This window comes from Thalassophryne amazonica, chromosome 20 (assembly GCF_902500255.1).
Source record: "Thalassophryne amazonica chromosome 20, fThaAma1.1, whole genome shotgun sequence".
Classification (NCBI taxonomy): domain Eukaryota; kingdom Metazoa; phylum Chordata; class Actinopteri; order Batrachoidiformes; family Batrachoididae; genus Thalassophryne; species Thalassophryne amazonica.
This window is the reverse complement of record NC_047122.1, coordinates 60,278,927-60,306,218: the sequence shown is the minus strand read 5'-3', so window position 1 is coordinate 60,306,218 and position 27,292 is coordinate 60,278,927. Positions and strand designations below refer to the sequence as shown.

General features: G+C 41.7%; 1 protein-coding gene across 1 annotated transcript; it reads right to left on the bottom strand.

Moving 5' to 3' along the window:
- Positions 1 to 1,169: 1,169 nt before the first annotated feature.
- LOC117501597 (SH3 domain-binding protein 5-like) lies at positions 1,170 to 27,292 on the bottom strand. Its single transcript, XM_034160510.1, has 9 exons — positions 27,092 to 27,292; positions 24,540 to 24,602; positions 20,235 to 20,363; positions 7,015 to 7,179; positions 6,784 to 6,914; positions 6,482 to 6,524; positions 5,192 to 5,405; positions 4,730 to 5,086; positions 1,170 to 2,868 (listed from the first exon to the last, which is right to left on the bottom strand). The coding sequence occupies exons 1-9, from the start codon at positions 27,206 to 27,208 to the stop codon at positions 2,693 to 2,695; spliced, it is 1,395 nt and encodes a 464-aa protein (XP_034016401.1). The 5' UTR covers positions 27,209 to 27,292; the 3' UTR covers positions 1,170 to 2,692.

Below are 27,292 nucleotides of genomic sequence, written 5' to 3'. Positions count from 1 at the left end.
TTTAATACTTGGGGTCAATTGTTCAAGGTAATGGAGAGTGTGGTTGAGAGGTGAAGGAGAGAGTGCAGGCAGAGTGGAGTGGGTGCAGAAGGTGGCAGGAGTGATTTGTGACAGAAGAATATCTGCAAGAGTGAAAGGGAAAGTCTACAAGACAGTAGTGAGACCAGCTATGTTGTACAGTTTAGAGACAGTGGCACTAACAAAAAGACTGGAGGCAGAGCTGAAGCTGTTGCGATTCTCTTTGGGAGTGATGAGGATGGACAGGATTAGGAACAAACATATCAGAGGGACAGCTCAAGTGGGTCGGTTTGGAGACAAAGTCAGAGAGGCAAGATTGAGATGGTTTGGACATATGCAGAGGAGGGACAAAGGGTATATAGGGAGAAGGATGCTGAGGATGGATCCACCAGGCAGGAGGAGAAGAGGGAGGACAAAGAGGAGGTTTATGGACGTGCTGATGGATGACATGCAGGTGGTTGGTGAGACAAAGGAAGATACAGAGGACAGGGTGAGATGGAAACGATTGATCTGCTGTGGCGCCCCCTAAGGGGAGCAGCTGAAGGAAGAACCAGAAAGCAGACTCTTGCTGTAAACTGCATGAACATAAAACACTTATTCCAGTTGGCCAGCAAATGTTTTAACATGGAATTGTGTACATGGTAGGTGGTACAGATCTAGTACTTATAGACAAAATCAGGCATTTTGTGGCTTCCAAATATGGCTGCCACTTCCAGAAGTGACACTTGTGGAGTAACAAGGAGGTGGTCAGATGATTTTTCCAGTTGCCTTGAGCCCTTGCAGAATTATTTGTATTAACTGTTTTAGGGTAAATGTTTAATTTCTATGAAATACCAAAAACCTGCTGAAATTTGAGCAGTATTTCTGACATGTTCTGATTTCTGAAAATTCATACATCCACACCCTGAACTCTGCAGCGGTTTTGCACACTTCTGGATGACTTGTGCAGCACTGGGAATCTGATGAGCTCCAGGCCCATTTCAATGGACCAAACATGCACAACACTGCACAGGCTCAAATTGCTCATCTGTCAAAATGCAGTAATTATGATTAACCACACTCCATCATTAGTTGTAGTAATCTCACCCCTAACGCAGTCCTGGTGACCAGCGTTTAATTTACGTCTGCAGTCAGCGGCTGACAAACAGTGATATAATTCATGAAGCCAAACTGGTTTATTGCTAATTTAGTGTCAATAACAGTAATCACACACATACACAAATAACATTAGCAATACATAAAATATACACAAATATAAATAGAGTATATTTGTACTATATGAAGGTATTTCAAGATTTGGCAAGAAAATGGATGAATACTGAAAATTTCACTCATTCATAAACACAAAGACACATGAAACAGATGGTCTGTCCTGTAGAACACATTCACTCAGTCATTCACAAATCAAAGAGAAGATAATTTCTGACAAGGTTCAGACTCATCGTAAGTGTTCTTTCATTTTAGGGCATTAATACTGCAGCTGTCTTCACTTTCTTAACTGCTGTGTGTTGAACTGATGTGTGCATGGAGTCAGTGAGTCAGTCAATCAGGGAGTCAGTCAATCAATCAGGGAGTCAGTCAGTCAGTCCATACTGAAGTCAGCTGATCAGGGAGTCAGTCAATCAATCAATCAGGGAGTCAGAGTCAGTCAATCAGGGAGTTAGTGAGTCAGTAAGTCAGTCTGTCAGCGAGTCAGTCAGCCAGTGAGTCAGTGAGTACTGGCCTACTGCAGATGGGATTATGCATAGTATTAGTGACCCTAACAACCCTATTGATTTTGAAGTCAAAAGGTCAAAGGTTAAGGTCCCCAGAACATACTTTGTTAAAATCTCATTAGCATAATAACTTCTTTCCTAATTGCTTGACTGCCACCAAATGAAGGTCAAGTGGTTAATACACTTGGTTTCAGTGCGCAAGGTTCCCGGTTCAAATCCCACCTCTGCCACATTTCTTCAGGTAATGTGGAGTTGCGTCGGGAAGGGCATCGGGTGTAAAACTCGTGCCAAATCAACATGCAGCTCCACCTTGGATTTGCTGTGGTGACCCTGAGTGAAAAACAAGAGAGCAGTCGAAGGGACTTACTTGCTTGACTGCCACCAAATGTGGTATGTGTGTTACTAGGTATACTGACCCCAAGAAACCTATTGATTTGGGGATCAAAAGGTCAAAATCACAGAACTGCACTTTGTAAAAATCTTTATCATATAAGTGTCACTTGTCAGTAGTAAGCTTATCGATGTTTGCCAAGGGCAGTGTGGGTTAGTGCAGACTATACACTTGTTAAAGGAGGAGGACAAAAGTAAAACATGATGCAGTCTGATTCATAAAGAGTTTGATGTCAACATCACAGAATGTGCAGAGCACAAAAAGTGCAGTTTTGCACTGACAGTTTTCTTTTTTTAAAGTCTGCCACAGCAACACAGACTCGTCTCGGAGCTACACACGAGTTCTCCAGACAATCTGTTCCAGGCGCACCGCAATGTGCAGAAGCTGCAGAGATTCTGCTGTACAGCACAACAGAAGACGAAGACGCTCCTCATGCTGACAGGATTTCCTATTCTGAGTCAGTGAAAGTCTGATCATCATCCGATGGAAATAAGAACATCCTGTTTGTGAGATGTGGGAGCGACTCGTCTGTACGTCTCCTCCCTCCACGTGAGTGTTTAGAGGTCCATCAGACCGTGTTGACCAGCAGAACGGAGCTGGCTGAGCCAGAACAGAGCACGTCCGGCTTTGAGTGACAGGTGTCAGCTTCACCTCCAGAGTCCCTCTCTTGTTTTTGTGCTACAGTCAAAGTCAGTTTATTGAGACCAGCTTCTAATGGTGCCTCTTCTCCCTCTGCTCTGTCACCTGTGATGCACACAAACACACAGAAACAACGTGATGTGCCAGATGATCTCCGCCGACATTGCAAGTTTCTTAAAAGAAAATAAAAACATTGGTTGTTTGCAAATTCCTGCACGACCGAGGTGTGTGGAATAAATGGCACGTCATCATCCTCGGTGTGGCTGCACCTGAGAGATGGAAGTGGCTCAGACGATTTAGCATCACACACGTTTCTCACAACTGATACCGCACACTTAGATATTTTATTAAGTTTTGAATATTAGTTAAATAAATCTGTAATTATCTGTTAGTAAAAAATGGGGAAGGGGGGGGGGGGGGGGCTCGCCCAGGATTTGAACCCGGGACCTCTCTCTCTTCTCATAATCTTTCATATCAACAGTTGCACAGAGTCCTGCGTCTTCAGCAAATACAGTTTCTTCTTTTGGTAGTTGTGGACCCGGTTTGACATTTGAACACCAGAAGGAAACAGCAGTGTTGCAGCATCAGCAGGCTTTTAGCTTGTGAGGAAACGAGCAAAAGAGCAGGAACTTGAACTTGAAAAAGTTTTAGTTACATACAGCAGAGTTGAAACGTCAGCAAGACTCGGCTGAATAAAAGCTGGCAAGTTGCATATTTTGATGTTTCTGTTGACCTGAGGCTTGTGCCCAAATTGAATAAGGAAAATTTGTCTAAACCTTTGACTGGTACTGTTAGTCACGTTTGTTTGGAAACTGTCACCTCTCTTCAACTGGTGGTATGTTGCTTTGGAAGTTGAAATTTTTCATCCCAGCAGGTATTGCTACCTACTTGATTGAGTGCAAAGTCAAACACTTGGTGGATAACTTTGTGTTGACTTGTAAATGAAATCTTAATTGGAGACACAGAGAGTCCTCCAAGTGCTAGAGGGTAAGTGTAGCTGAGCCAGAGTCTCCTCCCTTGAAGTCTGGTCATAGTCCAGACAAACAGGGTCAATCAAGACCTGTAACTATTGTTTAGGATTTGGTCATTGAAAAAACACTTTCCTTGTGCTTAATGCTGAGATCGAGCCACATGGGGACCATCCAGCAAAGCCAGCTGATTTGGTGGTTTGGCTTTCCCAGCTGAAAGGTCTAGGGGGCTTCTAGCAGGTTCACACCAAGCCTGAGTTGCCTTGAAGTCTCATGTCTGCAGTGTTTGACTTTTACTGATCCAGGCAACAGGTCATTTGTGTCTTTGGTGGAGAGCTCCCAAAAAGTACCTGTCGCTTTAAGGATTTCATTTATATAGCACCAAATCACAACAAAGCTGCCTCAAGGTGCTTCACACAAGTAAGGTCTAACCTTACCAACACCTACAGCAAGTAGACAGGCGACAGTGGTAAAGAAACACTCCCTCCGATGATTTGAGGAAGAAACCAAGCAGACCAGACTCAAAGGGGTGACCTCTGCTTTGGGCATGCTACCGACACACTTGGAGTCTGAGAGACTGTTACTGGGGCACTGGCCTGGGAATTAGAATAAAAACAGTTGAACAGCCTGATCTTGACGTTTCTGCTTTCTGTTTTCAGACATTCCTTCTCGTACTCATCTAACTGAAGGTGTCATGGAGGTTGGAGATGTTGAGCCTATTAGCCAGTGTTTTTTTCCCTGTACTTTTATGACTGGAAAGTTAACCCCTGTATAATCCTTCATTGACCCGAATGTGGTTATAGCTGCCAGCTTGGGATGTGACCACCATGCATACTGCGCAGGCCCTGGTGCACTGATTCTGGACTGAAAGTGTTGTTTAATCCCCTTAATTGGTAACAATTAGGTCTGAAGTTTGATGAAGCATCTGTACAGATCTAATCACTTAAAGAAAACCAAACACATATTTCTGAGTGCACAGTGATGTGATGCACACACACCTCTCTCCTGCTCGCAGTCTGGAGAGGAAGCCCCGCTGCATTGGCTACGAGGTCCAAGGAGAGGTGAACCACGCCCAGAACTACACTCCGAGTCTGCACCATGAGCGCTGCAGGGGATCATCAAGACACCAGGAGAGGAGGAGGAGGAGAAGGGGAGGTAGGAGCAGGGACTAAAAAGAGAGGAGGAGGAGGGGAACAGGGAGGGTGTGTCCATGGAGGAGGAGAAAGATGGGGTCAGATCAGAGGAAGAAGAGGAGGAGGGGGGCACGCTCTGAGATGAGGAGGGGGAGCAGGTTTCTGTTTCCTCTTCTGAGCTGCTGGTCTGAATACCGTCCTCATCGACTGACACAGATACCACTGAAAACACACACGCACACTCACATTATTAAAAGAACAGTGTATGTGTGTGGACGATGAGGAGAAAAGCAGGATTATTCCTTACATAGCTTTACTTGTACTCACTTGACAGACCGTCTGAGTCCATTTTAAAGTTGCTAATATCCTTGTCATCATCCCCCTCTGCGCCGACGCCTTGCTCCCTGGTTCCCATGGCGAGGGAACGGCGCTGCGCATGGATCTCCTCAGAGATGCTCTCAAGGTTGTGCAATGCTGCGCGGTACTCGGCCTTAGCAACCGCAAGTTTGGCCTGACGCTCGTCCACGTGGCACTTCAGTTGCTGCAAGAAAGCAAATGCAGCCTTTTACGTACACATTTCAAAGCCAAAAACAATGAACACAGCAATGACCAGAAAAAAAGAATATGTGTGAAAGCAAAACCCAAATTGTTCACACAACCAAAAAGTATAATAACAATAATAATGATAATAATAATAATAAAAACTAGAGATATGTAGGAAAGCTTGAAAAATAATAATGCCAATTTGCAATATTAGTTGCTTGTATATATATCAGTGGGAGTAAATTTTGCTTGAATTAACAAACTGGTCATCCTTGATAAATATATTTTTTTAAAAAAGAACAAAAGTCCAATGATCTCCCTTTGAAGACTTTAGGCAAGAAATATTTCTTAATATGGAGTGATAGTGATATGGAGGAGTTACAGTTACAAGGCTCATGGACAGACTGGCAGACGGACGGACGAACATGGAGACTCATAGCCCAAATTTTTTTTGAATTGTGTTACACATTTCACCACTTTATTTGTTCAATTATGCATTTTCTTTTCAAATCAAGTCTGATATTGGCCAAAATTAGTGGACTGGTTATATATCCAATCAGTTTTCTGCTGCAAATCTGAGTCATGCTGTTGGTTTTGTCTGGTTCCATTTAGGGGAGTAGATTTTTTTGTCAGTTTGAGGTGATGTTTTGTTAGATGGCTAGCATCACAAAGTACCTCCAGATGAATGTATTTATTAACAATTTTTTGTTTTATGACAGGGAAAAGGTATTGGATTGCTGTTAGTATCAGCAGATGTTGAAGGTTCCAGTAGTTATATCCTATCAGACAAGGAAAAAGTAGTATTGTGGCGTCTCTGGTCAGATTTAGTAAACTACAGTACATCCATGGTGGAGTTTGTTCTTTATGAACTTAAGATGGAAATCATCTCTATGAAGTCTCTGTGTAGGGTTCTGGTTGCTTTTTGGCCTGAAGTGAACCTGGCAACACTGGCAGGGCTGTTGTTTTTATTCTGTTGCTCAACATCTGGGCTTGAGTAAACGCGTCCACCAGGTCTCAGGTGACGAGACTTATGACGAGAATGAAAGCAAAGCCTACTGATGCAGTCGTACATACCTCCAGCTGCAGATAATACTTTGCTTTCAGTTCAAAATAAGGCCTGCAAGGGGAGAAAGAGAAGAAAAACTCAGTATGAGCACTCACATTCCTAAACGCCTACAAAGTAAATACACCCCATCATTGAGCAACCAACAAATCAAACATCTGGATTGCTTCAGATGATGTAACTGTAGTCCCTGTTTTACTGTTATGCATGTAGAAACCCAGGGGCTCCAGGAAGGGGGGGGAAGAGATCTGTGACTCCCTCGTTTTCCAGTTGCCAGTCATTTAAAAAAACTTTTTAAAAAAAAGTGGCAGACCTGGATTTGCTGATGGAGCGCTTGAGTTTCTTCTCTAACTGCCTCATGTGACTAATACAGGAATTGTATTTGACGGCTGTTTTCTTGTGTTCGGCTTCACTGCGCATTCTCGCCTGCTCTGCCTCCATAACCTGCAAAAGAAGAGGTTTCGCTTATTTTATTTCCAGATTTGCTTCCATGTTTCCAAACACAAAAGGCTCATTAGGTTGGAATGATATGGCTCGTCCGTACCTTCTGTGTGGCGTGGTTAAGCATTTCCTGCCAGGCAGAGTCAAACTGGCGAGTGTCCTCCTCCAGCAGCCTCTCCTCAGCCAGGGCGATGGTCTCCTTGGCCGCACGCAGGATCTCCACTGCACGCTGGAACTCCTGAGTAGCCTTTTGGGATTCAACCTGAGCCTGGAGTTCAGGCAGATGGACAGAGATCACTCATTCATACAGGACGAGAACGACACGTGCACAGCATGAAAATACCACACACATTGGCTTCCAGAGTATAAGTCTGGAATATGAGTCGCAATACCTCCCACACTAGTAAAAAAACAGTCTTACTTTGGATTTTCACTTTTACTTGAATCATTATTTTGGTAGTAATTGTACTTTTACTTGTGTATAGATTTTCAGTACCCACCTCTGCTTCAAACACACACTCTTCATGTTTCTTAGAAATACTTCCTTTCTGTGTCTGTTTGAAGTGGAAAGTCCACTGTTGCTTATGCACAAAATGCCCCTTTAACTGAAAGATTAGTCACCCAAGTCTGTGACGTCACCAAAAAATTACACGTCTTTACCTGATGCACAAACAAGCCTTCATGGTAACCAGGTTTTTTTTTTTTTTAAAACATTTCCATGAGTTTCACAAAAATACAGTCACTTTAATGAAACTATCAGCAGAAGTGTTACTGTGAAATCTGTATTCAAACCTGCTTCATTTCAATGTCATGTCAGTATTGTGGGGGGAAAAAAAAACAAAAAAAGGTGACAAATGTGCCCCTACTTGTTTATCCCAGAACAAAACTCAGTGATTGTTCATACGTCATGAACAGGTTCAAGATATCACCTGACAGAAGTGCTGGATTCTTGTCATGCAAATGAAAAACTTGAAATGAAAGTAAAAGGAACAAAACGCATTCAAAATCATATTACTAATTTTTTCCCCCTCTATTTAAAGTTTCTGAATGAATCTTGCTGACGGGCATTAGAAGGCTAAACCAGCCTTCTCGGTGGAGACTGCCGGTGTGGATCTGCATCTTGATTTGGTGAAAGTGTTTGGTTTGTGGATTTTAATGAGTTTTTCCCTGTCCCTTATCCAAATTAGAGCTCAGTGTTGAACCTTGTATAGATTTGGTAATAATGGCAAGAAGACAGTAAGGGCAATGACATTTTGCCCAAATTCTTGCCCTCTGGCTGACTTTACGAGGACAATTCTGGAATCCACTTAAGTGTGTGCTACATTGGGCTGAAAAAACTAATTCCTTGACCTTTGTCAAAAAGAATTTTGGGTCAACATATCAACTTTGACAGAAATAAAAGGTACCTAGGAGGAGTAGGCCAACAGATGGGCAGACATACCTTGGCTCCTTGACTGATTTTGGCAAATATGACCTCACCTGGGGGGTCGTTTTGCCCGTTGGGGTTTTTCCGTAATTATTGTATGGCTTTGCCTTACAATATAAAGCGCCTTGGGGCAACTGTTTGTTGTGATTTGGCGCTATATAAATAAAATTGATTTGATTTGATTTGACCTGAGGAATTGTGGAACCTACCTTAATATGTGTGTGAGGTTTGGTACAAATAAGAGTGAAAACAAATTGTGCCATTGGACCCCAATGACGTGGACCCCAATAATTGACCTTTGGCAAATCCAATCTTGCCTGGGCAATTCCAGAACCCACTTACATATGTGTGTCAAGTTTGGTGAGCATCATACTAAAAATGAATGAATGAGTGAATAAATAAATAAATAAATAAATAAATAAGCAGAAATTCTTACCTTGACCATTGCCAAAAGAAACCCTTTAAGGGCAGTTCTGGAGTCAACTTTTGTCCACTTGGCAAGCTTGGTGGAAATTGACCAAAGGACCCGGGAAGAGTAGGGGAACAAACACTGCTCAAATTACACTCACAGGCCACTTTATTAGGTACACCTGTTCAATTGACTGTTAACACAAATAGCTACTCAGCCAATCACATGGCAGCAACTCAGTGCATTTAGACATCTAGATGTGCTGAAGACAACTTGCCGAAGTTCAAACCGAGCATCAGAATGCGGAAGACAGAGGATTTAAGTGACTTTGAACGTGGCATGGCTGTTGGTGCCAGACGGGCTGGTCTGAGTATTTCAAAAACTGTTGATCTAATGGGATTTTCAGATACAACCATCTCTAGGGTTTACAGAGAATGGTCTGAAAAAGAGAAGATATCCAGTGAGCAGCAGCTGTGTGGACAAAAATGCCTTGCTGAGATTAGCAATTGCAATACTACTTTTTCTTTGTCTGTCAGAATGGGCAAACTGGTTGAACAGACTTCGTGATGCCGTCATGTCAATATGGACCAACATCTCTGAGGACTGTTTCCAACACTTTGTTGAATCTATGACACAAAGAATTAAGGCAGTTCTGAAGGCAAAAAGGGGTCCAACTAGCAAGATGTACCTAATAAAATGGCCAGTGAGTGTATACAATGATGTCATATTTACTTATCATTTATATATTTATCATTCATTATTTATTTGTCATATATATTGATTGATTATGTTCTGACTAGGTGTTTTGCTTTAAACCAGAAAAACCTGCCCTAAAATTTCTTAACGTGCACGTAGGAGCAGTTCTGTGTGTGCTACAACCTACAGTGCATTTCCTCTGGAGAAATCGTGGTTGATTCTTTGGGACAACCACAGAGCGAAATAAGATTTTACAATGTGTGCACATGCATAACTTTGTCCCTTTAAACAAACAGAAGCTTTGTCACTCAGGAAATATGAGACATTATTCGTGCGTATGTCTCACAGTGGATTCTTTCCATCGCGAAAGACATTTTTGGACCCACTCTCTCCACTCCAACGACCGTGACATAGAGGTCAGTGTTTGGACTGAGTACCATGGTCAATCAGTTTGTGTGACTCCAAAGTGATTCCTTTAATAAGATTAAAATAAAATAAAATTAATCCATATTTTGTTGCACTACTACAAATATGACTGGTGGGACACACAGTAGATTTAAATTATTTTTCCAAGGCAAGAAAGAATGAATTAGTTTGTTATTTATTCTTGTGTCTTGATGAAGCCTAAGTGGAAAATGTTCGCCTGGGCTGGAATAGACATTTTCTGGTGGCACAGTGGCTTAGTGGTTAGCACTGACGCCTCACAGCAAGATGGTTGAGATTGCTTCCTGCCCCTATTCTGTATGGAGTTTGCATGTTCTCCCCGTGTCTGTGTGGGTTTTCTCCAGGTACTCCGGGTTCCTCCCACAATCAAAAACATGCTTATTTAAGGTCTGCTCCTTTCTCAAGGCAGCGTCTACATCTGGAGTTGGTCCCCGGGTGCCGGACTGTGGCTGCCCACTGCTCCTAGTGGTTGGATTGTGTCTAACTGTAATTAGGATGGGTTAAATGCAGAGGACAAATTTTGTTGTATGTATGAAATATGCACAATGACAATAAAGGATCTATTATTATTATTATTAAATCCATATTGATTGACATATAATTCAAGCACCAGCCGGTTTTGGAAATGAATAAAACAAGCTCATGTCAAGGTACCGGTATGCAGAACTTCAATCGCACCTGCTCATAATTTCCATCAAGCATGTGATGATAAAAATATTCCCTGTATCACGTCCAGTCATGTCCAGCAGATGGCAGTGTTCAGCAGGTGACAGATGGGTCTATTGGATCTTACAAAAGTAAAACAAAGTTGCTTTTCAAATTGATCTGGTGCATCAAACTTCACCAACTTTTGAAGATTTCATCCTCATTATAGGCAATTTTGATGTGGAGTTGCACAAATGATATTATCTATTGTGTTTAGTTGTCATGTTCACAAACAACAGGGGAGGGGACTAATTCATTTATCTGTTGAGTCACATAGTGTATTTTACAGGGTACGTGCTGACGCTTTTCCAAAGCCTTGTGATGGTCAAGTTAAGTGGTCTCGGAGCATGTGCAGGTACCATGTGTAAGTGCAACCACAACATTGCAGAACCGCTCTGGTTCCTGGATGGCAACCAACCAGGCAGACAACTAGTCTATCCCCACCTCTCCAACGTAACCATCTATGTGCTGCAGCCTGGTGAAACGTGGATGGCCCTAGGCTTTCTCTAGCCACTGGGGTCCTCAACACTGACACACCTGTGCGCTTCCAAGTTTCACAATCATACAGTTACACAGGAAACACCGGGACCCGAAAACTTCAGCCCAATTTATGATACTCCGCATCCACAACTCTGTAGCCATGCAGAGCCCTCTGCATCATTGCTAACTCTCTCCAAGCCCCTTTCCATCGCCCAACGTGCACCTCTCAAAAATTAAAACGGGCTGTGATTGGTCACTTTTCCAGTTTCACTCCCTTGTGTTTTCAGTGCGCCAGGCGATTACATTTTGAACATGGTTCAAATAGAGGAACGTTTGGCAGAGGAAGTCCACCAATATCACCACTTTTAAAACACAGCATTGAAAAACTACAAAGACGCTCAAATGACCAGCGATTAATGGAGGGAAACTGCACGCAACATTGGTTTGGAGGTTGATGACTGTATGAAGAAGTGGAGGTTGTTGAGGAACAAATATGTCCATCTAAAAAAAATGACCAGCAGCAGTGGCTATGCAGGCGGTAAGAAAGTCCCTGCCTTGTACGTCATGTTCTTCACGTTGCTCCCCCTACTGTTCTGGCAGTAAACTGCATTGCGGCACCCACCAATGTGACGGAGAACTTCAAACACCAACAGAATTGTGTGGCCACGAAGTTATGAAGTTGTAGAAGCATAAAACAGCCTTCGACCTTCTTACTCCTGCAAAGATATCAGCATCAGCAACACCTCTGTCTCATGACCTCACGGCTCCAAAAGCTCCTTCCAGACATACGAGTATCTCAATCTCAAAGGCCAAAGACCCAGAGACACGAATGTCACTGCTTAGATAAGCGAATGTCTCAACACGTTTGACACTTTCGGTACAAACAGATACACTTCTGAAGCCTCTAAAAGACTCAATCTTGATCTCAATGCAAGACAATCGCAACACCAGGCAGTCGGATTCCTCACTGAGCTTCTCAAGTGGTGGAATCGGAGTATCTGTTGAAGATCAGAGCATCGTCTGTGAATCAGTAAACTTTTCCCTGGTAACCTAGTGAGTGAGTGAGCCAGAGCACAGATGGAAAGAAGCAACACTGTAGTTAGAATGAAGCTGTAAAGAGCATGTGGCGATTGAAATTCTAGGTGGCACTAGAGTCCCATCAAGCCCCGTCCTAGAGCCGCCTCTGCACAAACCATAACTTGTTAATATTTTTCAAAGCAGCTGAAGGTTTGTTCTCATGAATAAGCCTTTTAAACAAAACTGACAAGTGGCTTTTTCTGTTATGTTCAGTTGATCACATCGCACAATGCTGAAGTTTCATTATTAAGTAAAACCTATGCAAGTTGAACTCAGTTTTATCATGAAGGACTCCTCAAGATTTGGCCTAACCTGGCACACATTTTTCTCACAGCTCTGCCTGCTTTGCCCTAACCCCTATAATATGACCCCTGACCCTGTCAGCCATGTTTACGATAAAGGCTCAGGCAGTAATACAAGCAAACACAGATCTGTAACATCGCCGTCTAAATGCACAAAATGCAAAGGGCAGCACTGCAGCGTCTAACAGTAAGTAGCATTGTGCTGATATCTGCGCGTTGCTGTGTCAGTTATGTTGTCGTGGAATGCAAGGCCACCCCAAGGAGCCGAGGAGATAAGGAAAGGGAGGGGCGAGGTGCTGGTTTCTCCTCTGTGCAATCTGTTCTTTAGACAAACTGGCAAGAACAAACCACTCCTCTTTAACCTTTGTCCGGTCCCGTTTCTAAACCGCTGCACAGACAGGAAGGCCGGCGGTTACTTAATCAGGAAGAAGTAAGAGTTTAACAGCATCCCTCAATGATTATTTTTTTTAAACTTAGAATGATGGGTCAAAATGCTTCCTGTTTTCTTTCTCACGGTGCGTCGACAGAGTGGCCGTTACCCAAGACGACCAAACACAGTGATCCTATCATCCTCTCTCTTATAATCACAAACAATCGAGTTAAAAAAATCTCTTTTTTTTCTTGTCTTGAGTGCAACACAATGTGTTATTATCTCTGTGACAAAGAGCCCACTGAGCACAAGACAGTGGTCACATGACCAACACAATCTTCAGTTAATGACATCAAACTCATGCAAACCACATTACTGGATGCAAACAACACTTGGTTCAGTTGAAACTTCACAGCTGTCTGTGTGCACACTCATACACGCCACCACAAGGTGACCTCATTACATCCGGGTGTGTGCACATGATTCCTTTGAAAGTTACTACTGGCACTTTGTACCGTTTAGGGAGGTGAGTGGTGGACACGTGGGGCCGTGTGTGTACTATGCTGTCGGTCCATGAGGGTAAACAAAGGAATCCCTTTATAATAAGAGCAATCACAGATTTCTGACGTCCGCCAGTCCGGATCCGGATCACCTCCAAAATTCAGTGGAGTCTTCCATGCCCTAATATCTATCTGTGGAGCAAATTTGGTAAGAATCTGTGAAGTAGTTTTGATGTAATCCTTCAAAGCCAATATAGAGTGAAACTTGATCCAGAATCCAGATCCAGATCACCTCCAAAATTTAATGGAGTCTTCTATGGCTTAATATGTATCCGTGGTGAAACTTTCATCAAAATCCGTGAAATAGTTTTGATGTAATCCTTCAAAGCCAATATAGAGTGAAACTTGATCCAGAATCCAGATCCGGATCCAGATCACCTCCAAAATTTAATGGAGTCTTCTATGACTTAATATGTATCCGTGGTGAAAATTTCATCAAAATCCGTGACGTAGTTTTGATGTAATCCTTCAAAGTCAATATAGAGTGAAACTTGATCCAGAATTCAGATCCGGATCCAGATCACCTCCAAACTTTTATGGAGTCTTCCATGGCTTAATATGTATCAAGGTCAAGGTCGACTTTATTGTCCCATTAGGGAAATTTGTCTTAGGCGTTGCACTACATTATCGCTTCAGAGGGCAGAGAACAATTTACAAAAGGACACAAATCACATAAAACACAAGAATTAAAATCTAGACTAAAATCAGGAAATACATTCCAATGACAACACAAAGACATTCAACTATTTAAAGTGCTGAGAAAAGTGCCAGATGCTAAAGTGCTGAAGTTTGTTGCACGTTGTTCTATTGCACTAGTTACTTGCATTGTTTAGCAGTTTGATAGAAATTGGAACAAATGATAATTTGAGACGATTTGTTTTACACTTTGGTATATGAAATCTTCTTCCTGAAGGGAGAAGTTCATACTCCGAGGACAGTGGGTGAGTGGAGTCTGAGCAGATTTTTGTTGCCTGCGTCATAACTGACTGGTTATACAGCTTCTCAATGGACTCATATTTTTTCATACCAATTATTTTCATTGCTGTTTTGTGCATATTAGACAACCTAGTTTTAAGTTGAACTGTAAGGTTACCAAACCAGGCAGTGATTCCATATTTAATTAGGTTCTCTAAGATGGCTTTGTAAAAGATTAGCATGATCTGATTGCTAACACCATAAAGCCTCAGTCGTCTCAAAAAATACATTCTTTGCTGCAGTTTGTTGCACAAATTATCAATGTGTGATTTCCAGTTTAGCAAATTATCGATGGGTCAAAAACCATCCATGGTGAAAATTTCATCAAAATCCGTGAAGTAGTTTTGATGTAATCCTTCAAAGCCAATATAGAGTGAAACTTGATCCAGAATCCAGATCCAGATCCAGATCCAGATCGCCTCCAAAATTTAATGGAGTCTTCCATGGCTTAATATGTATCCGTGGTGAAAATTTCATCAAAATCTGTGAAGTAGTTTTAACGTAATCCTGCTAAAAGACAGACAAATAAATAAAGACCAATGATTTTATCACATCCTTGGCGGACGTAATAAGCCATGTGTTAACCAATCAATCAACCTTTCAACCAGTCAATCAATCTTTATTTACCCTGATTAACAATCAGTGCTACACAATAAAGAAGGGTGGTGTGTACGTCTGTCTGTCATGTGTCACACAGAACTACGTGCTCATATGTTCCTTTCCTGCAGGTGCCAATTTGGCATCCAAAACAAATTTATGGAAATAAAAAAATACATATAATGTCCAACATGACAATGGCTGCTACACTAGTTAGGGAAAGATCTAAATGTACTATATAAACCTGTTAATGGCTCGATTTTAACACTGTAAATTGATTAAGTTGGTGCTGCTTCTGAGTCTGCAAAGTGTCAGGAAAAACTAAAAAGTTGGCACAAGATTCTTGAGATACTTGTCACAGGAACACTGATTTTGTGACGTTATATAGGCAATAGAACAGGTAAATATACCCATTTTAACTTTTTCATTCTCCTCACATTTTGTCATACCAATTTAGAACCAGAATGTGATTCTATGTTATATTTATGCTACGCTAATGACTGCTGGTTTCTTCTATGCTGCGCTTTTTGCTACTCTACGTGGTGCTGCCCCCAGTGGTAAACAAAAGATGAGCTGATGCGGTGACAACAGGCTGCAGCACAATCGACAAAAAAAAAAAAAAAAAACTGAAGCGGGTCTATGGCCAAGTAAGCAATGCCACATTTGATATACTCTAATTTAAGAAATTTATTAAAGAACTCTAATTTATTATCGTACTACCTTGAATAGCCCCAAATCGAGTCATTCCATAATAAAAAGTATCACCTCTGAATTGTGTGGTAGCCCATGTATCTCAATCAATATTGCATTGTTTTATGAGCTGTCTCTTAATAAGGTAGCTTGAGTTGTTCCCTAACAGTTCTCTGCCATCAAGGATAAGTGGGAGGTGATAGCTTTATTGGTGAAGATCAAATTTTCACTTCAGTCTCTGAATCAAACCCGCCGTGGTGCAGGTAATCAGCCAGTAACAAAATATGAGCAGTACAAGCACTAAACAAGAGATATGCATACAAAAATTTAAGAAATTCTAAATATAAGGCATACTTTATTAAAGTCTAAATTTCACATATTGTAAAGAAATAAAGGATGTAGCAATAAAGACATGTAAAATCAACTGACAATATACAGTATATAATTATCTTAGACCTACTGAGAGTTGGTTAAATATGTAAATATGAAATATTCATGGATATACAATGAACAGATGATACTACACCATCTGCTTTGCATAATGTATACCCCTGGGCCGCACACAAAGAATATTTGAGCCTCTGACGTGAACAGAGGTCCCATCAAAATTCAAAACTGTTCAGTAATCCCAAATGCTCACATTACTGCATTGAGAACATACCACTAGGAGGCACTGTGGCAGACAGGAAAGGGCATATAAACAGTCTATTTGACAGCTCAGTAAGGACACGTGACAAATGTCAGCCTTGTGATTAATGACTCACAAGATCCTTCCTTATTGGTTGAGAATAAGGGCTGCAGGATGCTAAACCTCTGCTGTCATCCAATCAGATGAAAGCCCCAACAAGCTGCATGCCACGCCCCTCAGATTAATATACTCACTGCAGGTTGTCCTACTTTATATGTGTATCTTCTAAAGCACTCCTTGCAGGTGGTGTAAACATAAAGTGTGGCATTTGTAGCTTCCAGCAAAGGAGACGCCTCTATTTTTAAAAGTTGGGCAGTTTCAGTGGAACATATGAGCGTGTGGTTGACATTGGCTGAGCGTATGGAGGTGTGACCTGCGTTAAAAATAGACAGAACATGACTGAGCTTCCTATGAGCTGACCTCTTTTTAATGTCGGATGGCTAATCCTCAGTAAATGTGTCCTCAGCTTGCTGTCCGCTGATCTGAGATCAGTCCAGCTCTCACAATCGTATTCATTCATCACGCCATAACAACGCAAACACTTTGTGTAGCCTCATATAGTGTGCACTTGTTCAGGATTAAACACTTGACCCCGTAATGTTCATTTTTTTATGGTTGGGAGCTACAGTTGGTGAGTGTTATGTTGTGGTTGTCTTCGGACACCGGGTATTAAAATACAGGTTGCAGAACCAACAACAAACCAGACTAATGTTGACAAAGCTGCCAGTGTTTGTTAAGATGGCAAAGCACAAAAAGCACGCAAAATTTAAAATAAAATAAAACCAAAATGGGTGAAACTTATCTTGAATCTTGGCTTGCAATAGTGGTTTTGTTTTGTAACTCCTATTTTCCCTGTTTTTGCATGAAGGCTTTCAATTAAGCCTGCTTTGGATTCTGTTAGCGTCATAGTTTGTTAGCTCTTTACTTAGCATCACATTTAGACAGCTTTGCAGTTAGTTTCATATTCTGTTAGCTTTATAGTGTGTTAGCTTTTAATTCTGTTAGCTTTACTGTGCGTTAGTTTTTTATTCTGTTAGCTTTATAAAGTGTTAGCTTTTTATTCTGTTAGCTTTACAGTGACTTGTTAGTCACTTTACAGTGAGTTTAGATGACTCTCTGTATCAGTGTAGGCACCTTTCAATACAACATCTAAACTTTGAAGTTTCCTGTCCAATTCTTTTTGAGATCACTCACCACATAAAAGTTATCTTTTTATTCTCTTAGCTTTATAGAGTGTTAGCTTTTTATTCTGTTAGCTTTATAGTGTGTTAGCTTTTTATTATGTTAGCTTTACAGTGTGTTAGCTTTATAGAGTGTTAGCTTTTTATTCTGTTAGCTTTACAGTGTGTTAGCTTTATAGAGTGTTAGCTTTTTATTCTGTTAGCTTTACAGTGTGTTAGCTTTATAGTGTGTTAGCTTTTTATTCTGTTAGCTTTTTTATAGCACTGGTACCACAGTCTCTTATGCAAACAGACTGGTACCGTGTTTTTGAAAACATGGCTGTGATTGGTCCATCTGATACGTTGGCCGCTATTGGCTATCATGCCATGCTCTGTGATTGGCTGTGGCATAACCGCCGACAATGTGAAAAACAAACCTAAAGACTTGAAAAGTGATACAAACTAGTTGCAAAATGTTGCAAATGTCGGGGGTGGAAGTTTATCTCACCCCTGTCAAACCAAAATGGAAACCAGGTATTTGCTTTGTGTGTCTGGAATTTGCACAGCAACCGAAAACATTTGGAGGTTTGAAATGTTGTAAACAAAGGCTGCAGCAAATCAAAGAGCGGCGTGTCTCAGCCAGTCAGCAAAATGTCAGAATCCTGACTAATGCTGCGTTCACACCGGGCGCGATGTGAGCGACAGCAGCGACAGGTTGCCATGTAATCCCTATGGAACGACGCGCTTTGGCGACGCGATGGACGCGAATGAAGCGACGCGAGTGAAGCGATTTTGAGCGATTCGCGCGTTTGCGGCACGATATTGCGTCGCATCATGTCATGTTGCCCTCCTCCCCAACTTGAAGAATCTGAACTTTTTCGTCTTGTCGCGCCGCGATGACAAATCAGGGACTGAATATGTAGTGACGTGGAGATGTCTGGAGTTTGACTGAAGATGTGAACATGTCCTGTATCTGGTAGCAGCCTGTGAGCAGGACTTATGTCTCTTTTGTCCTTTATTTCACAATTATGACAGTTTTTGGAGCGAGCAGCAGCGGAGTTTCTTTTTTTTTTACGTGCGTACGCGAGCGAATCATCCATGGAGATTATTTTACTTATTAACTACACAGATGTATAATAAAACAAATGGTGACTGGTTTCTAAACACAATTATGACAGAGTTTTTTGGAAAGAGTGAGGAGCAGCCCCGCAGCAAGCAACGGAGTTTCTTTTTTTTTCTTCTTACGTTCACGACGCGCGAGCGAATCGTCCGTGGAGATTATTTTACTTATTAATTACACAGATGTATAATAAAGCAAATGGTGACTGGTTTCTAAACACAATTATGACAGAGTTTTTGGGGGAAGAGTGAGCAGCAGCCCCACAGCAGGCAGCAGAGTTTCTTTTTTTTTAAATTGTTTACAGGTGTGCGCGTGAACGGGACAGGAGGTCCTCAAACTGGGTCCCGCAGAGGCGGAAGGACCGCTGAAAGCGGCCGTCATCCAGACGCAGCTCCTGCAGCAAATAATGATACTCCCTGAACTGGGAACATCTCATGACGTTTGTCAGCTTTCCACAACAACTCGCTCCGTGTGATCAAGGTCAGTCATGTTAACTTAACTGACAACCGGAGGCGGCGAGCGGAATTGAAGTGCCTCCTATTTGATGACGCACTGGGGCAAATTTTCGCAGCAAAAGCAGAGGGACACACCGGGCGAAGGTGGCGCGTCCGTCGCCACGTGACCCCTGCGAATTTGTAGCGCCTGATCGCGCCCGGTGTGAATGTGGCATAAAAGTCACGTGACCAAATAACCCAATACCGACTCCTTTGCATTGCAGGAGGAGTGGAACCAACTTAGCTTTTTTATTCTCTTAGCTTTTTAGAGTGTTAGCTTTTTATTCTGTTAGCTTTACTGTGTGTTAGCTTTATAGTGCATTAGATTTTTATTCTGTTAGCTTTACAGTGTGTTAGCTTTACAGAGTGTTAACTTTTTATTCTGTTAGCTTTACAGTGTGTTAGCTTTTTATTCTGTTAGCTTTACAGTGTGTTAGCTTTTTATTCTGTTAGCTTTTACAGAGTGTTACCTTTATAGTGTGTTAGCTTTTTATTCTGTTAGCTTTACTGTGTGTTAGCTTTTTATTCTGTTAGCTTTTACAGAGTGTTACCTTTATAGTGTGTTAGCTTTTTATTCTGTTAGCTTTACTGTGTGTTAGCTTTACAGAGTGTTAGCTTTTTATTCTGTTAGCTTTTACAGAGTGTTAGCTTTTTAATCTGTTAGCTTTACAGTGTGTTAGCTTTATAGTGTGTTAGCTTTTTATTCTGTTAGCTTTACAGTGTGTTAGCTTTATAGTGTGTTAGCTTTTTATTCTGTTAGCTTTATAGTGTGTTAGCTTTTAATTCTGTTAGCTTTACTGTGTGTTAGCTTTTTATTCTGTTAGCTTTATAGTGTGTAAGCTTTTTATTCTGTTAGCTTTATAGTGTGTAAGCTTTTTATTCTGTCTTTACAATGACATTTTCACCTCTCCAGTGGCGACGAGAAGCGGTTTACTTTGAGGTTTTTTCGTTACCCCACAGGCTTACACTGTACAGCTCTTTAGCCCGTGACGGTATTAGTGCTCTATAAACATCTCTGAATAGGATCCAGGTTGAAAAATCAGGGAGACCCCTTTACTGCAAATAGTCTGGTACCACTGGGTTCAGGTATTTAGTGGTTATGGTAGAGGGAAGTCAAATTGTGTATTCACCTGTCTTGCCAGTTTGCGAGCTTCCCAGTACGGTTTAGAGTCATCCACTGCTCGACCGATCTTCTTCATCTGCTCATCCAGCTTGACAGTTGCTTCCACCAGCACGAGACGAAACCGCTGCCGGCCGTCCTGCAGAAGACACGAACGATTAATGCCACAGGTGGTGTGGACACATTGCAGGTCTTTGGGCTGGAGAGCTCAATTTAAAAAAATAAAAAATAAAAAACACACAAACTACAAGCTGAGAAAGAGTTGGTTTGGCATGTTTGTTGAATTATAATCAAACCAGAATTTCTATGTCCTTGTTTCCCAAACCGATTTGTCAAACACTGTCACTTCATTGCTATTTGCATTACATTTTTAAGTTTTCTCTCATTTTTTTTTCTACAATGTGCAGTCGACCAAACTTTACTGAACTAACACTCGTCGGGGGAACCATGATGCCCCCAAGTGGGCAAACACAGGATGTCATGTACAAAAGAGTGGGAAAGTAAAACCGGACTCCAAGAATGGACAGAACATGTGGCTGGGGATGATACCAAAACTTTTCATTGGCACTGCAAATTAGGGATGGCAAACTCAAAAAACCCCTCTAGAATGTTTCAAAACCTGTCTCGGAACATTGTTCAGGAGTTTGCATTAAAAGGAACACATGCTGAATACTGGCACCTGCTGGACGGTTCAGGAATGTGCATCCGTATCAAATTATGAATTTCATGTTTAAAGGCTACAGTCTGCACATGCCTTCACATGCACATTGCCAAAATCTATTTAATGCCGTAGTTTCATGTCAAAGTATTTAGGGTGATTCTTAGACTAGGGGCACTTATTAAGTCCTTTGATCATATTGTATGAAAAATAGAAAAAAGGGGAAATTTCACACTTTTATAGTTATCTTTACAATGAAAGTGTGTTAAGAAATTTGTTCCAGTAGTCTATGATGACTTTTTCACCTTTTTTCAGCATCATTATATGCAAATATTGCCATTTTGTGCTTGTCCCACACCCAGACTTTTGATCTTCAATGATAAAAATGAATGGTAAAGAAATGTTTTTCTAATGTTTTAAAATATCTCTGAATAAAATATCAGTAAAATAATCAAAACATAATTGGGGTATTCAATGTCATACAACTGTTGTGATTTTTTAAACAAAATGTAGTTGTCCCACACTATTGCCGTAATTTCCACAACACTGTAATGTCCCTTTAAACAGTTTGTATGAAAGATTGTTTGGGTAGTTTCTATGGAGATAAACAGTGACATCAGAGCACATGTATATAGCGCCAAATCACAACAAACAGTTGCCCCAAGGCGCTTTATATTGTAAGGCAATGGTGTGGTGGAAATTACATTTACAAGGCCAATAGTGCCCGTAGTTAAAGAATCTGCCTTAGGTTTTGGAGTGTTTTATTTTTATCAGTGATATTGTAAAATTATAGAGAATTTAAATGTTTCTTGACAAAAAGTGGCATGGTGACATTTGATTTATTATTTTAATATGACATCTGCCACCATCAAATTAAAATGACAGGATGACTGAAGCAGACATTTGTACGTGCATGTGTGCATGTGTATGAACACTGTAATATGTGTAGAAAGTTGCAGCAGCTGCATCCTGCCAGTCAAACAGATAGACGAATAAATGAGAGGGTAAAGAGAAAAAGGAGAGAGGGCGCTACGGGAAGTTGCCTTCCTGTAACATCCCTACACTTCCTGACTTCCTATTCTTGCGTGACATGTGACGCAGCGTGCACTGAGGGTGGTAAATACACGGAATTGCTTCCATACAGCTGAAGCATGTGTGTCTGTTATAACTCTGCATACTCACACGCACTTATTTTTCCGCAACCCTGGGCACATGAGAGGTTTAACATTATGTTAACAGAGTGCAGACTTTAAAATCTGAGCATGGAATTAATCTGAGTTCTTCCTGAACCCACTGTAAATCATCCTTAATCAATTCCAGGCTCAGAACAGGAAAATGCCCTCAACCCTGCCAGTCGCATTTCCCACATTCATTGTCTCATAACTCTGATTCAGCCTCTTGATCTTGGTGTTTATCTCTCTGTAACAAGATGGACACAGTTGACTGAATAAGCTAGGACCAAAGATATTTGGACATTAAGATATTATTTAATGATTAATTTATCACGTCCATTGTAGAAAGAATACACGACCTATGGGTTGCTGTTTGCTTTAATTTCAGGATCACTGCATCCAAATACTTTGACAGGTGTAGGAATTAATTAGTAGTTCTGATTAAGTGATTTCTGTTTGAGATCCTACTTTCTATTTCTCCAACGTGGTTGTGTGGAGCAACAGGAGGAGATCCAAATAACTGCCACAACAGTGAGCGACTAGATCTCCGTGGCAGATGAAGAAGGTGAGCTGGAACCATGTGGAAACAAAATGGGAATTCTTGGGAGTTTGAGTTTCTTCTTGGCTGTAGACAGCGCTGATGGACTTTAAAAGTCATGGACTGACTTGTCACAGTTTGTGGACGAGGTATTGGGCACGCAGATGAGCATCGGCACCGCGGAGCAGGGGTGGTGGCCAAGTGGTTAGTGCGCTTGGCTTCAGTGCAGAAGGTTCCCAGTTCAAATCCCACCCCTGCCACCTTTCTCCATGTAATGTGGAGTTGCGTCAGGAAGGGCATCCGGCGTAAAACCTGTGCCAATTCAACATGCAGATCCACCTTGGATTTGCTGTGGCGACCCTGAGTGCAAACAAGGGAGCAGCTGAAGGAACTTACTAGATGAGCATCGGCACCGATACATGTCGGGAATGTAGATAGGGGTGGAATAAAGTCATGCAACACGGTGTGCGATTGGAATTATTGCTACAATGAGATGTCTGCAGCCTACACTGGAGTCTGGGAACTCCAAAAGTTGCTTGTGAGGAATCTTATGAATCGGAGATGCATCGGGGTGGGGCGAGAAGGAGGGAAAGTCCTATTTCAATGACTGATCTAACATCAATACAATCACTGACTCACTAATTACAGTCTATTCTACTGGGACTCTACATTGTTTTCCGGACTATGTCACACTTTTGTAACTTGTTTAGCCGGTCTCGCAACTTATAGTTTGAAGCGTTTTATATGTAGAAAATGCTGTTTTATCATCCGTGGCCACAAGATGGCACTGCCGAGGCATGTGACAAGCTGTTCCTGCAAAGTGATCTGAAGGAGGTACTGTCTGAGTCAAAGTCTGGACCAGAAGGTGGTAGTAATCCACCATTAAGCTGGATGTCGACTGCTGCAAAACTAAATGGAGATGATCTAAATGAGAAAGATGTGTTGGATCTGAAAGAATGAGTGAAATTAACAAACCATGCAATCAAACTGAAAGCCCACACTTGAATAAAGAGAAAGAATAACGGTCATATGCTCTTGAATAAAAACAGGCAATAACATTCAAACTACTCTGCATTCAATTTATTTGCAGTTTGTGGGACAATAACAAATGTATAGCTATTTTTAAAAGTTTATTTGCATTTGTTTAACACCGCCTTGACGTTTTCATGTCAGCAATGACAAGAACCAAGTTCTTTGTGCCTCATCCAATAATATTAAATGTCCTGTATATGTACGATATTTATTCCCACACCACGACATGCACAACGGCACATCGTGGCCTCTGGTTCGCTGCCCGTCTGTCACTGGTTACATATTTCTTTCAGCTGTGGTTTGGGGTGCATTGGGTTTAATGGGAAACAGAAGACACCTACTTTGAGAAGAAAAACAAGACGGCTGCACTGTGGAATGTGTTACTATTGTGGAACAGTAACCCTCTGCCGCACACTGAAAGACGAGCCAACACTATTAAAATAAAGGGGTTGGGGGGGCGGAGGGAGAGCTGACCATCCATCTCTCGGCTGCTCTTTGTCCAACCTCTCCGCTGTATTTTACAGCCTTTTTCCTCTCAAATTATCTCAGAGAAAAACTGGCGAAGGAGACGAAAATGGGACCAACACTTAACAGTCACACATTTCAAATCCAGATTTGCATACATAATGATTTACACTCTGTTTTTTAATATGACTTATAGCTACAATATCTAAACCACTTACAGTATTTCCATCAAGAAGCAACTCTCTCATTTCCAAATGTTCCATTTTTGAATCTCTGTAAACTGCATTTCAAAGCACCAACCTCCTGAAACACAATTATTCATAATTTGGAGTTGAATAAAATGTCACATGAGATGGTTCTTTGGGAAGTCAGTTTTGTGGTTTGTTTTTGGGGTTTTTTTGCAGTGGGAATGACAGGATTGTGATGGTGGTTGTTCTGGATTTCTCTTACCTCCAGCTCGGTCTCCCAGCGGTTAATGTCATTTGTAGACTGGTTTAACTTCTCCAGCTCTCCCTGTTTACAGAAAACACGGCATGCCAGGGGAGAGAGAAGGGAGCAGGAGGAGGCCCACGGTTAAAAGTGGATATGTGAGGAAAAACTGTGTCACTGTCAAAATACTGAGCGCTCTCTCCCAAGACACTTAAATCTCTCTCTGCAAGCCTTGGAACATGTTACTGAAGAATGTACGGAGAAAGAAACAATCCACAGATCAAAGGACGAATCGATTAACGCACCAGTCAACTATTCAGTTAGTTACACATAATCTTGGTATTAATTTGGTAACTTTCTCCTCATCTTTTTCCACGCCAACAAGTCCAGCCTGAACCTCTTTCCCAAGACACTTCTTCAAGTCTGTACTATTTATCTGCCTCCACTTTTCCTTCTGTTGTTCTTCCGTTCTCATCACTCCTTTAATGACTGTGTTTGTTTCTTCTTATCATAACTCCAAACCACCTCAGTGCACCTTCCTGCACCCCTAACCCTAACCCGAGGCATTTCTCCAAATCCGTTTGGACTTCTGGATCGATTATTTGTAATCCCAATCATCCATCTCTGTATTTTCATTTCTGGCACATCCATTTTCTTCTCCTGCACTCTGTTCAATGCCCATGTCTCAGCGCCATGCATCACTGTTGCTCTTAGCACTATCTCAGAAACCTGACCTTTAACCTTTGCATTAATTGCTCCATCATAAAAGTCTCCATCCCGACTTCACCGCGTGAGTTATTCCTGTGCAGAATCCTCCATCCTCAGCTAACATGAACTGGGTTAGGTCACGTTTGGGAGCCATGCTGTTATGGGTCGGACGCAGCTCGGAGAACCGACCAGCGTTTGAAGGACCCAGTATGAAATAAGCAGAGCACGGTACAAAGGCTAACTGAATTTAATACATAACAGTGAAAATGTAATAACAGAAAGGTGCGGCCTGGCGTGGTGCGCTCCCAGCAGCGCTAACGGTCCGGAGCCAGAAGCTGTTTCGGACCCAAGGACCCCGCCGACACCCCCCAGGAGGCCGCAACAACCGAGTCTGTGAAAGAAGGAACCATTATGTGAGTCCACACTCTACACACAGAACACTTAAAGGTGTACAAACAGCAAACACTTCCTGGCTTGATTACTGATCAGCTTCCAACCTGCAGGCATGGAACATCCAGTTCACAAAACTCCACCGCAGTGGAAGCTGATACATGACTAACAAACAGCTCAATACAATAAGGTGTGAGGGACACCACATTTACTGACTGTATAACTGTTAGTCACAAAATCTAACGTACCTCAGGAAGTGTGCTGACGAGCGTGAGACCTCACCCCCTCCTCTTTCACAGACCGTGCATCAAACCTGGACGTTTCTCAGCATCCGCTGCTGATGAGATGGCTCCCAAGACGACGATCTCACCCGTCTGGTCACAAGGTCGAGTCTCTGGCAAATACACACTGTGCACTCCAGTCTTAAATGCCAACATGCTCCAATCCATCCAGATGCACCTCAGCTGTGAGTCCTGACGAGTCGCAGGTGATCAGGGTGAGGTCCTGACAGCCTCAGCAACACAGCCACTCAGTCCCAAATGCACGCCACCTGGGAGGAAAACAAACAGACAAACAAACCGGCAGCCAGGCCCCCCCCAGCCATATAACACATGCATTCTCACATCCACCACACTATGGACCTCCTGTATGAAACCCGCTGCATCAAACCCGTGCAGTGACTCTTTGCAATAACTAACCCTGCAAGCCAATTTCCCACATCCCTTCATTACCTGGTCGTCCTCACTTTCGCAGGCGAAGGCCCTGTGGATCACCCTCCCAGAATTTACCACAACATAATTCATACAAAAATTTCACACATCAAAAGGCGTGGCGGTCTTTCCAGTGTGACAGAATTTGATTCTGTCTACTTTTCCAGCGTTAAAAATACTGCCAGCTGGAAGTTGTGATCATGTGAGTTCAGTTTGACTGTGTGTGTTGTAGGTGGAACAGTTTTTCAGTCGGGGTTCGGGTTAGTTTGTATTATATACTTTTCCTTCAGGTATGGGAAAAAGTCACGTGACAGCAGCTAGAAAAATAGACAAAATACCCAAAGGCTGAATAAGTGTGGTACAATTCACAAAAATAACCAATATTAAATATTTTTATAAATAAATAGAATTTTTTTTTAGATATTAGTTTATAATAAAGACTGCAAAGCATTAAAAACTAAAATAAATTGTTTGTCTGACTGCTTTATATATATATATATATATATATATATATATATATTCGGTAAATAGCATCACATTAATCCTTAAGATTATTTATTAACACAGAACATTTCAAATTGGTCTTTTACTGACATATGTCAATAAATTATATTAAACAAAAACCCACATTTGTGCAAAATCACAGTGTATCTATTAATAAATGTTACATCAATAAGAGGGTGTGTTTTGGATAAAACAGTAAAACCAATCAAACTGAACATCTTTATATAACAGCCTTTCTGTGTTTTTACTTTTAACACCCACCTGGATTCTGGGGTCCACTTCTCCTTCGTCCTCCTCCTCTTCTTCTTCTTCTTCCTCCTCTTCCTCAGCAAACTGGGAGTTTTCCTCGCATTTATTCCCATTCTGTAAAGGATCCATGACCTGAAAAATTTCAAAAGTGCGTCTTTGTTGCAGACAAGTAAGCAGACTGCGGCGACTTTTTCACAACGAAGTGGACTCACG

Bases quoted from the DNA above. Each gene is read 5' to 3' on its own strand.
- LOC117501597 (XM_034160510.1), bottom strand. From the start codon at position 27,208: ATGGATCCTTTACAGAATGGGAATAAATGCGAGGAAAACTCCCAGTTT. The intron at 24,603-27,091 runs GTGGGTGTTAAA...TTCTGTAAACAG, and splicing joins AAGTGGACCCCAGAATCCAG to GGAGAGCTGGAGAAGTTAAA. The intron at 5,406-6,481 runs GTATGTACGACT...GCTTTCTTGCAG, and splicing joins AGTATTATCTGCAGCTGGAG to CAACTGAAGTGCCACGTGGA.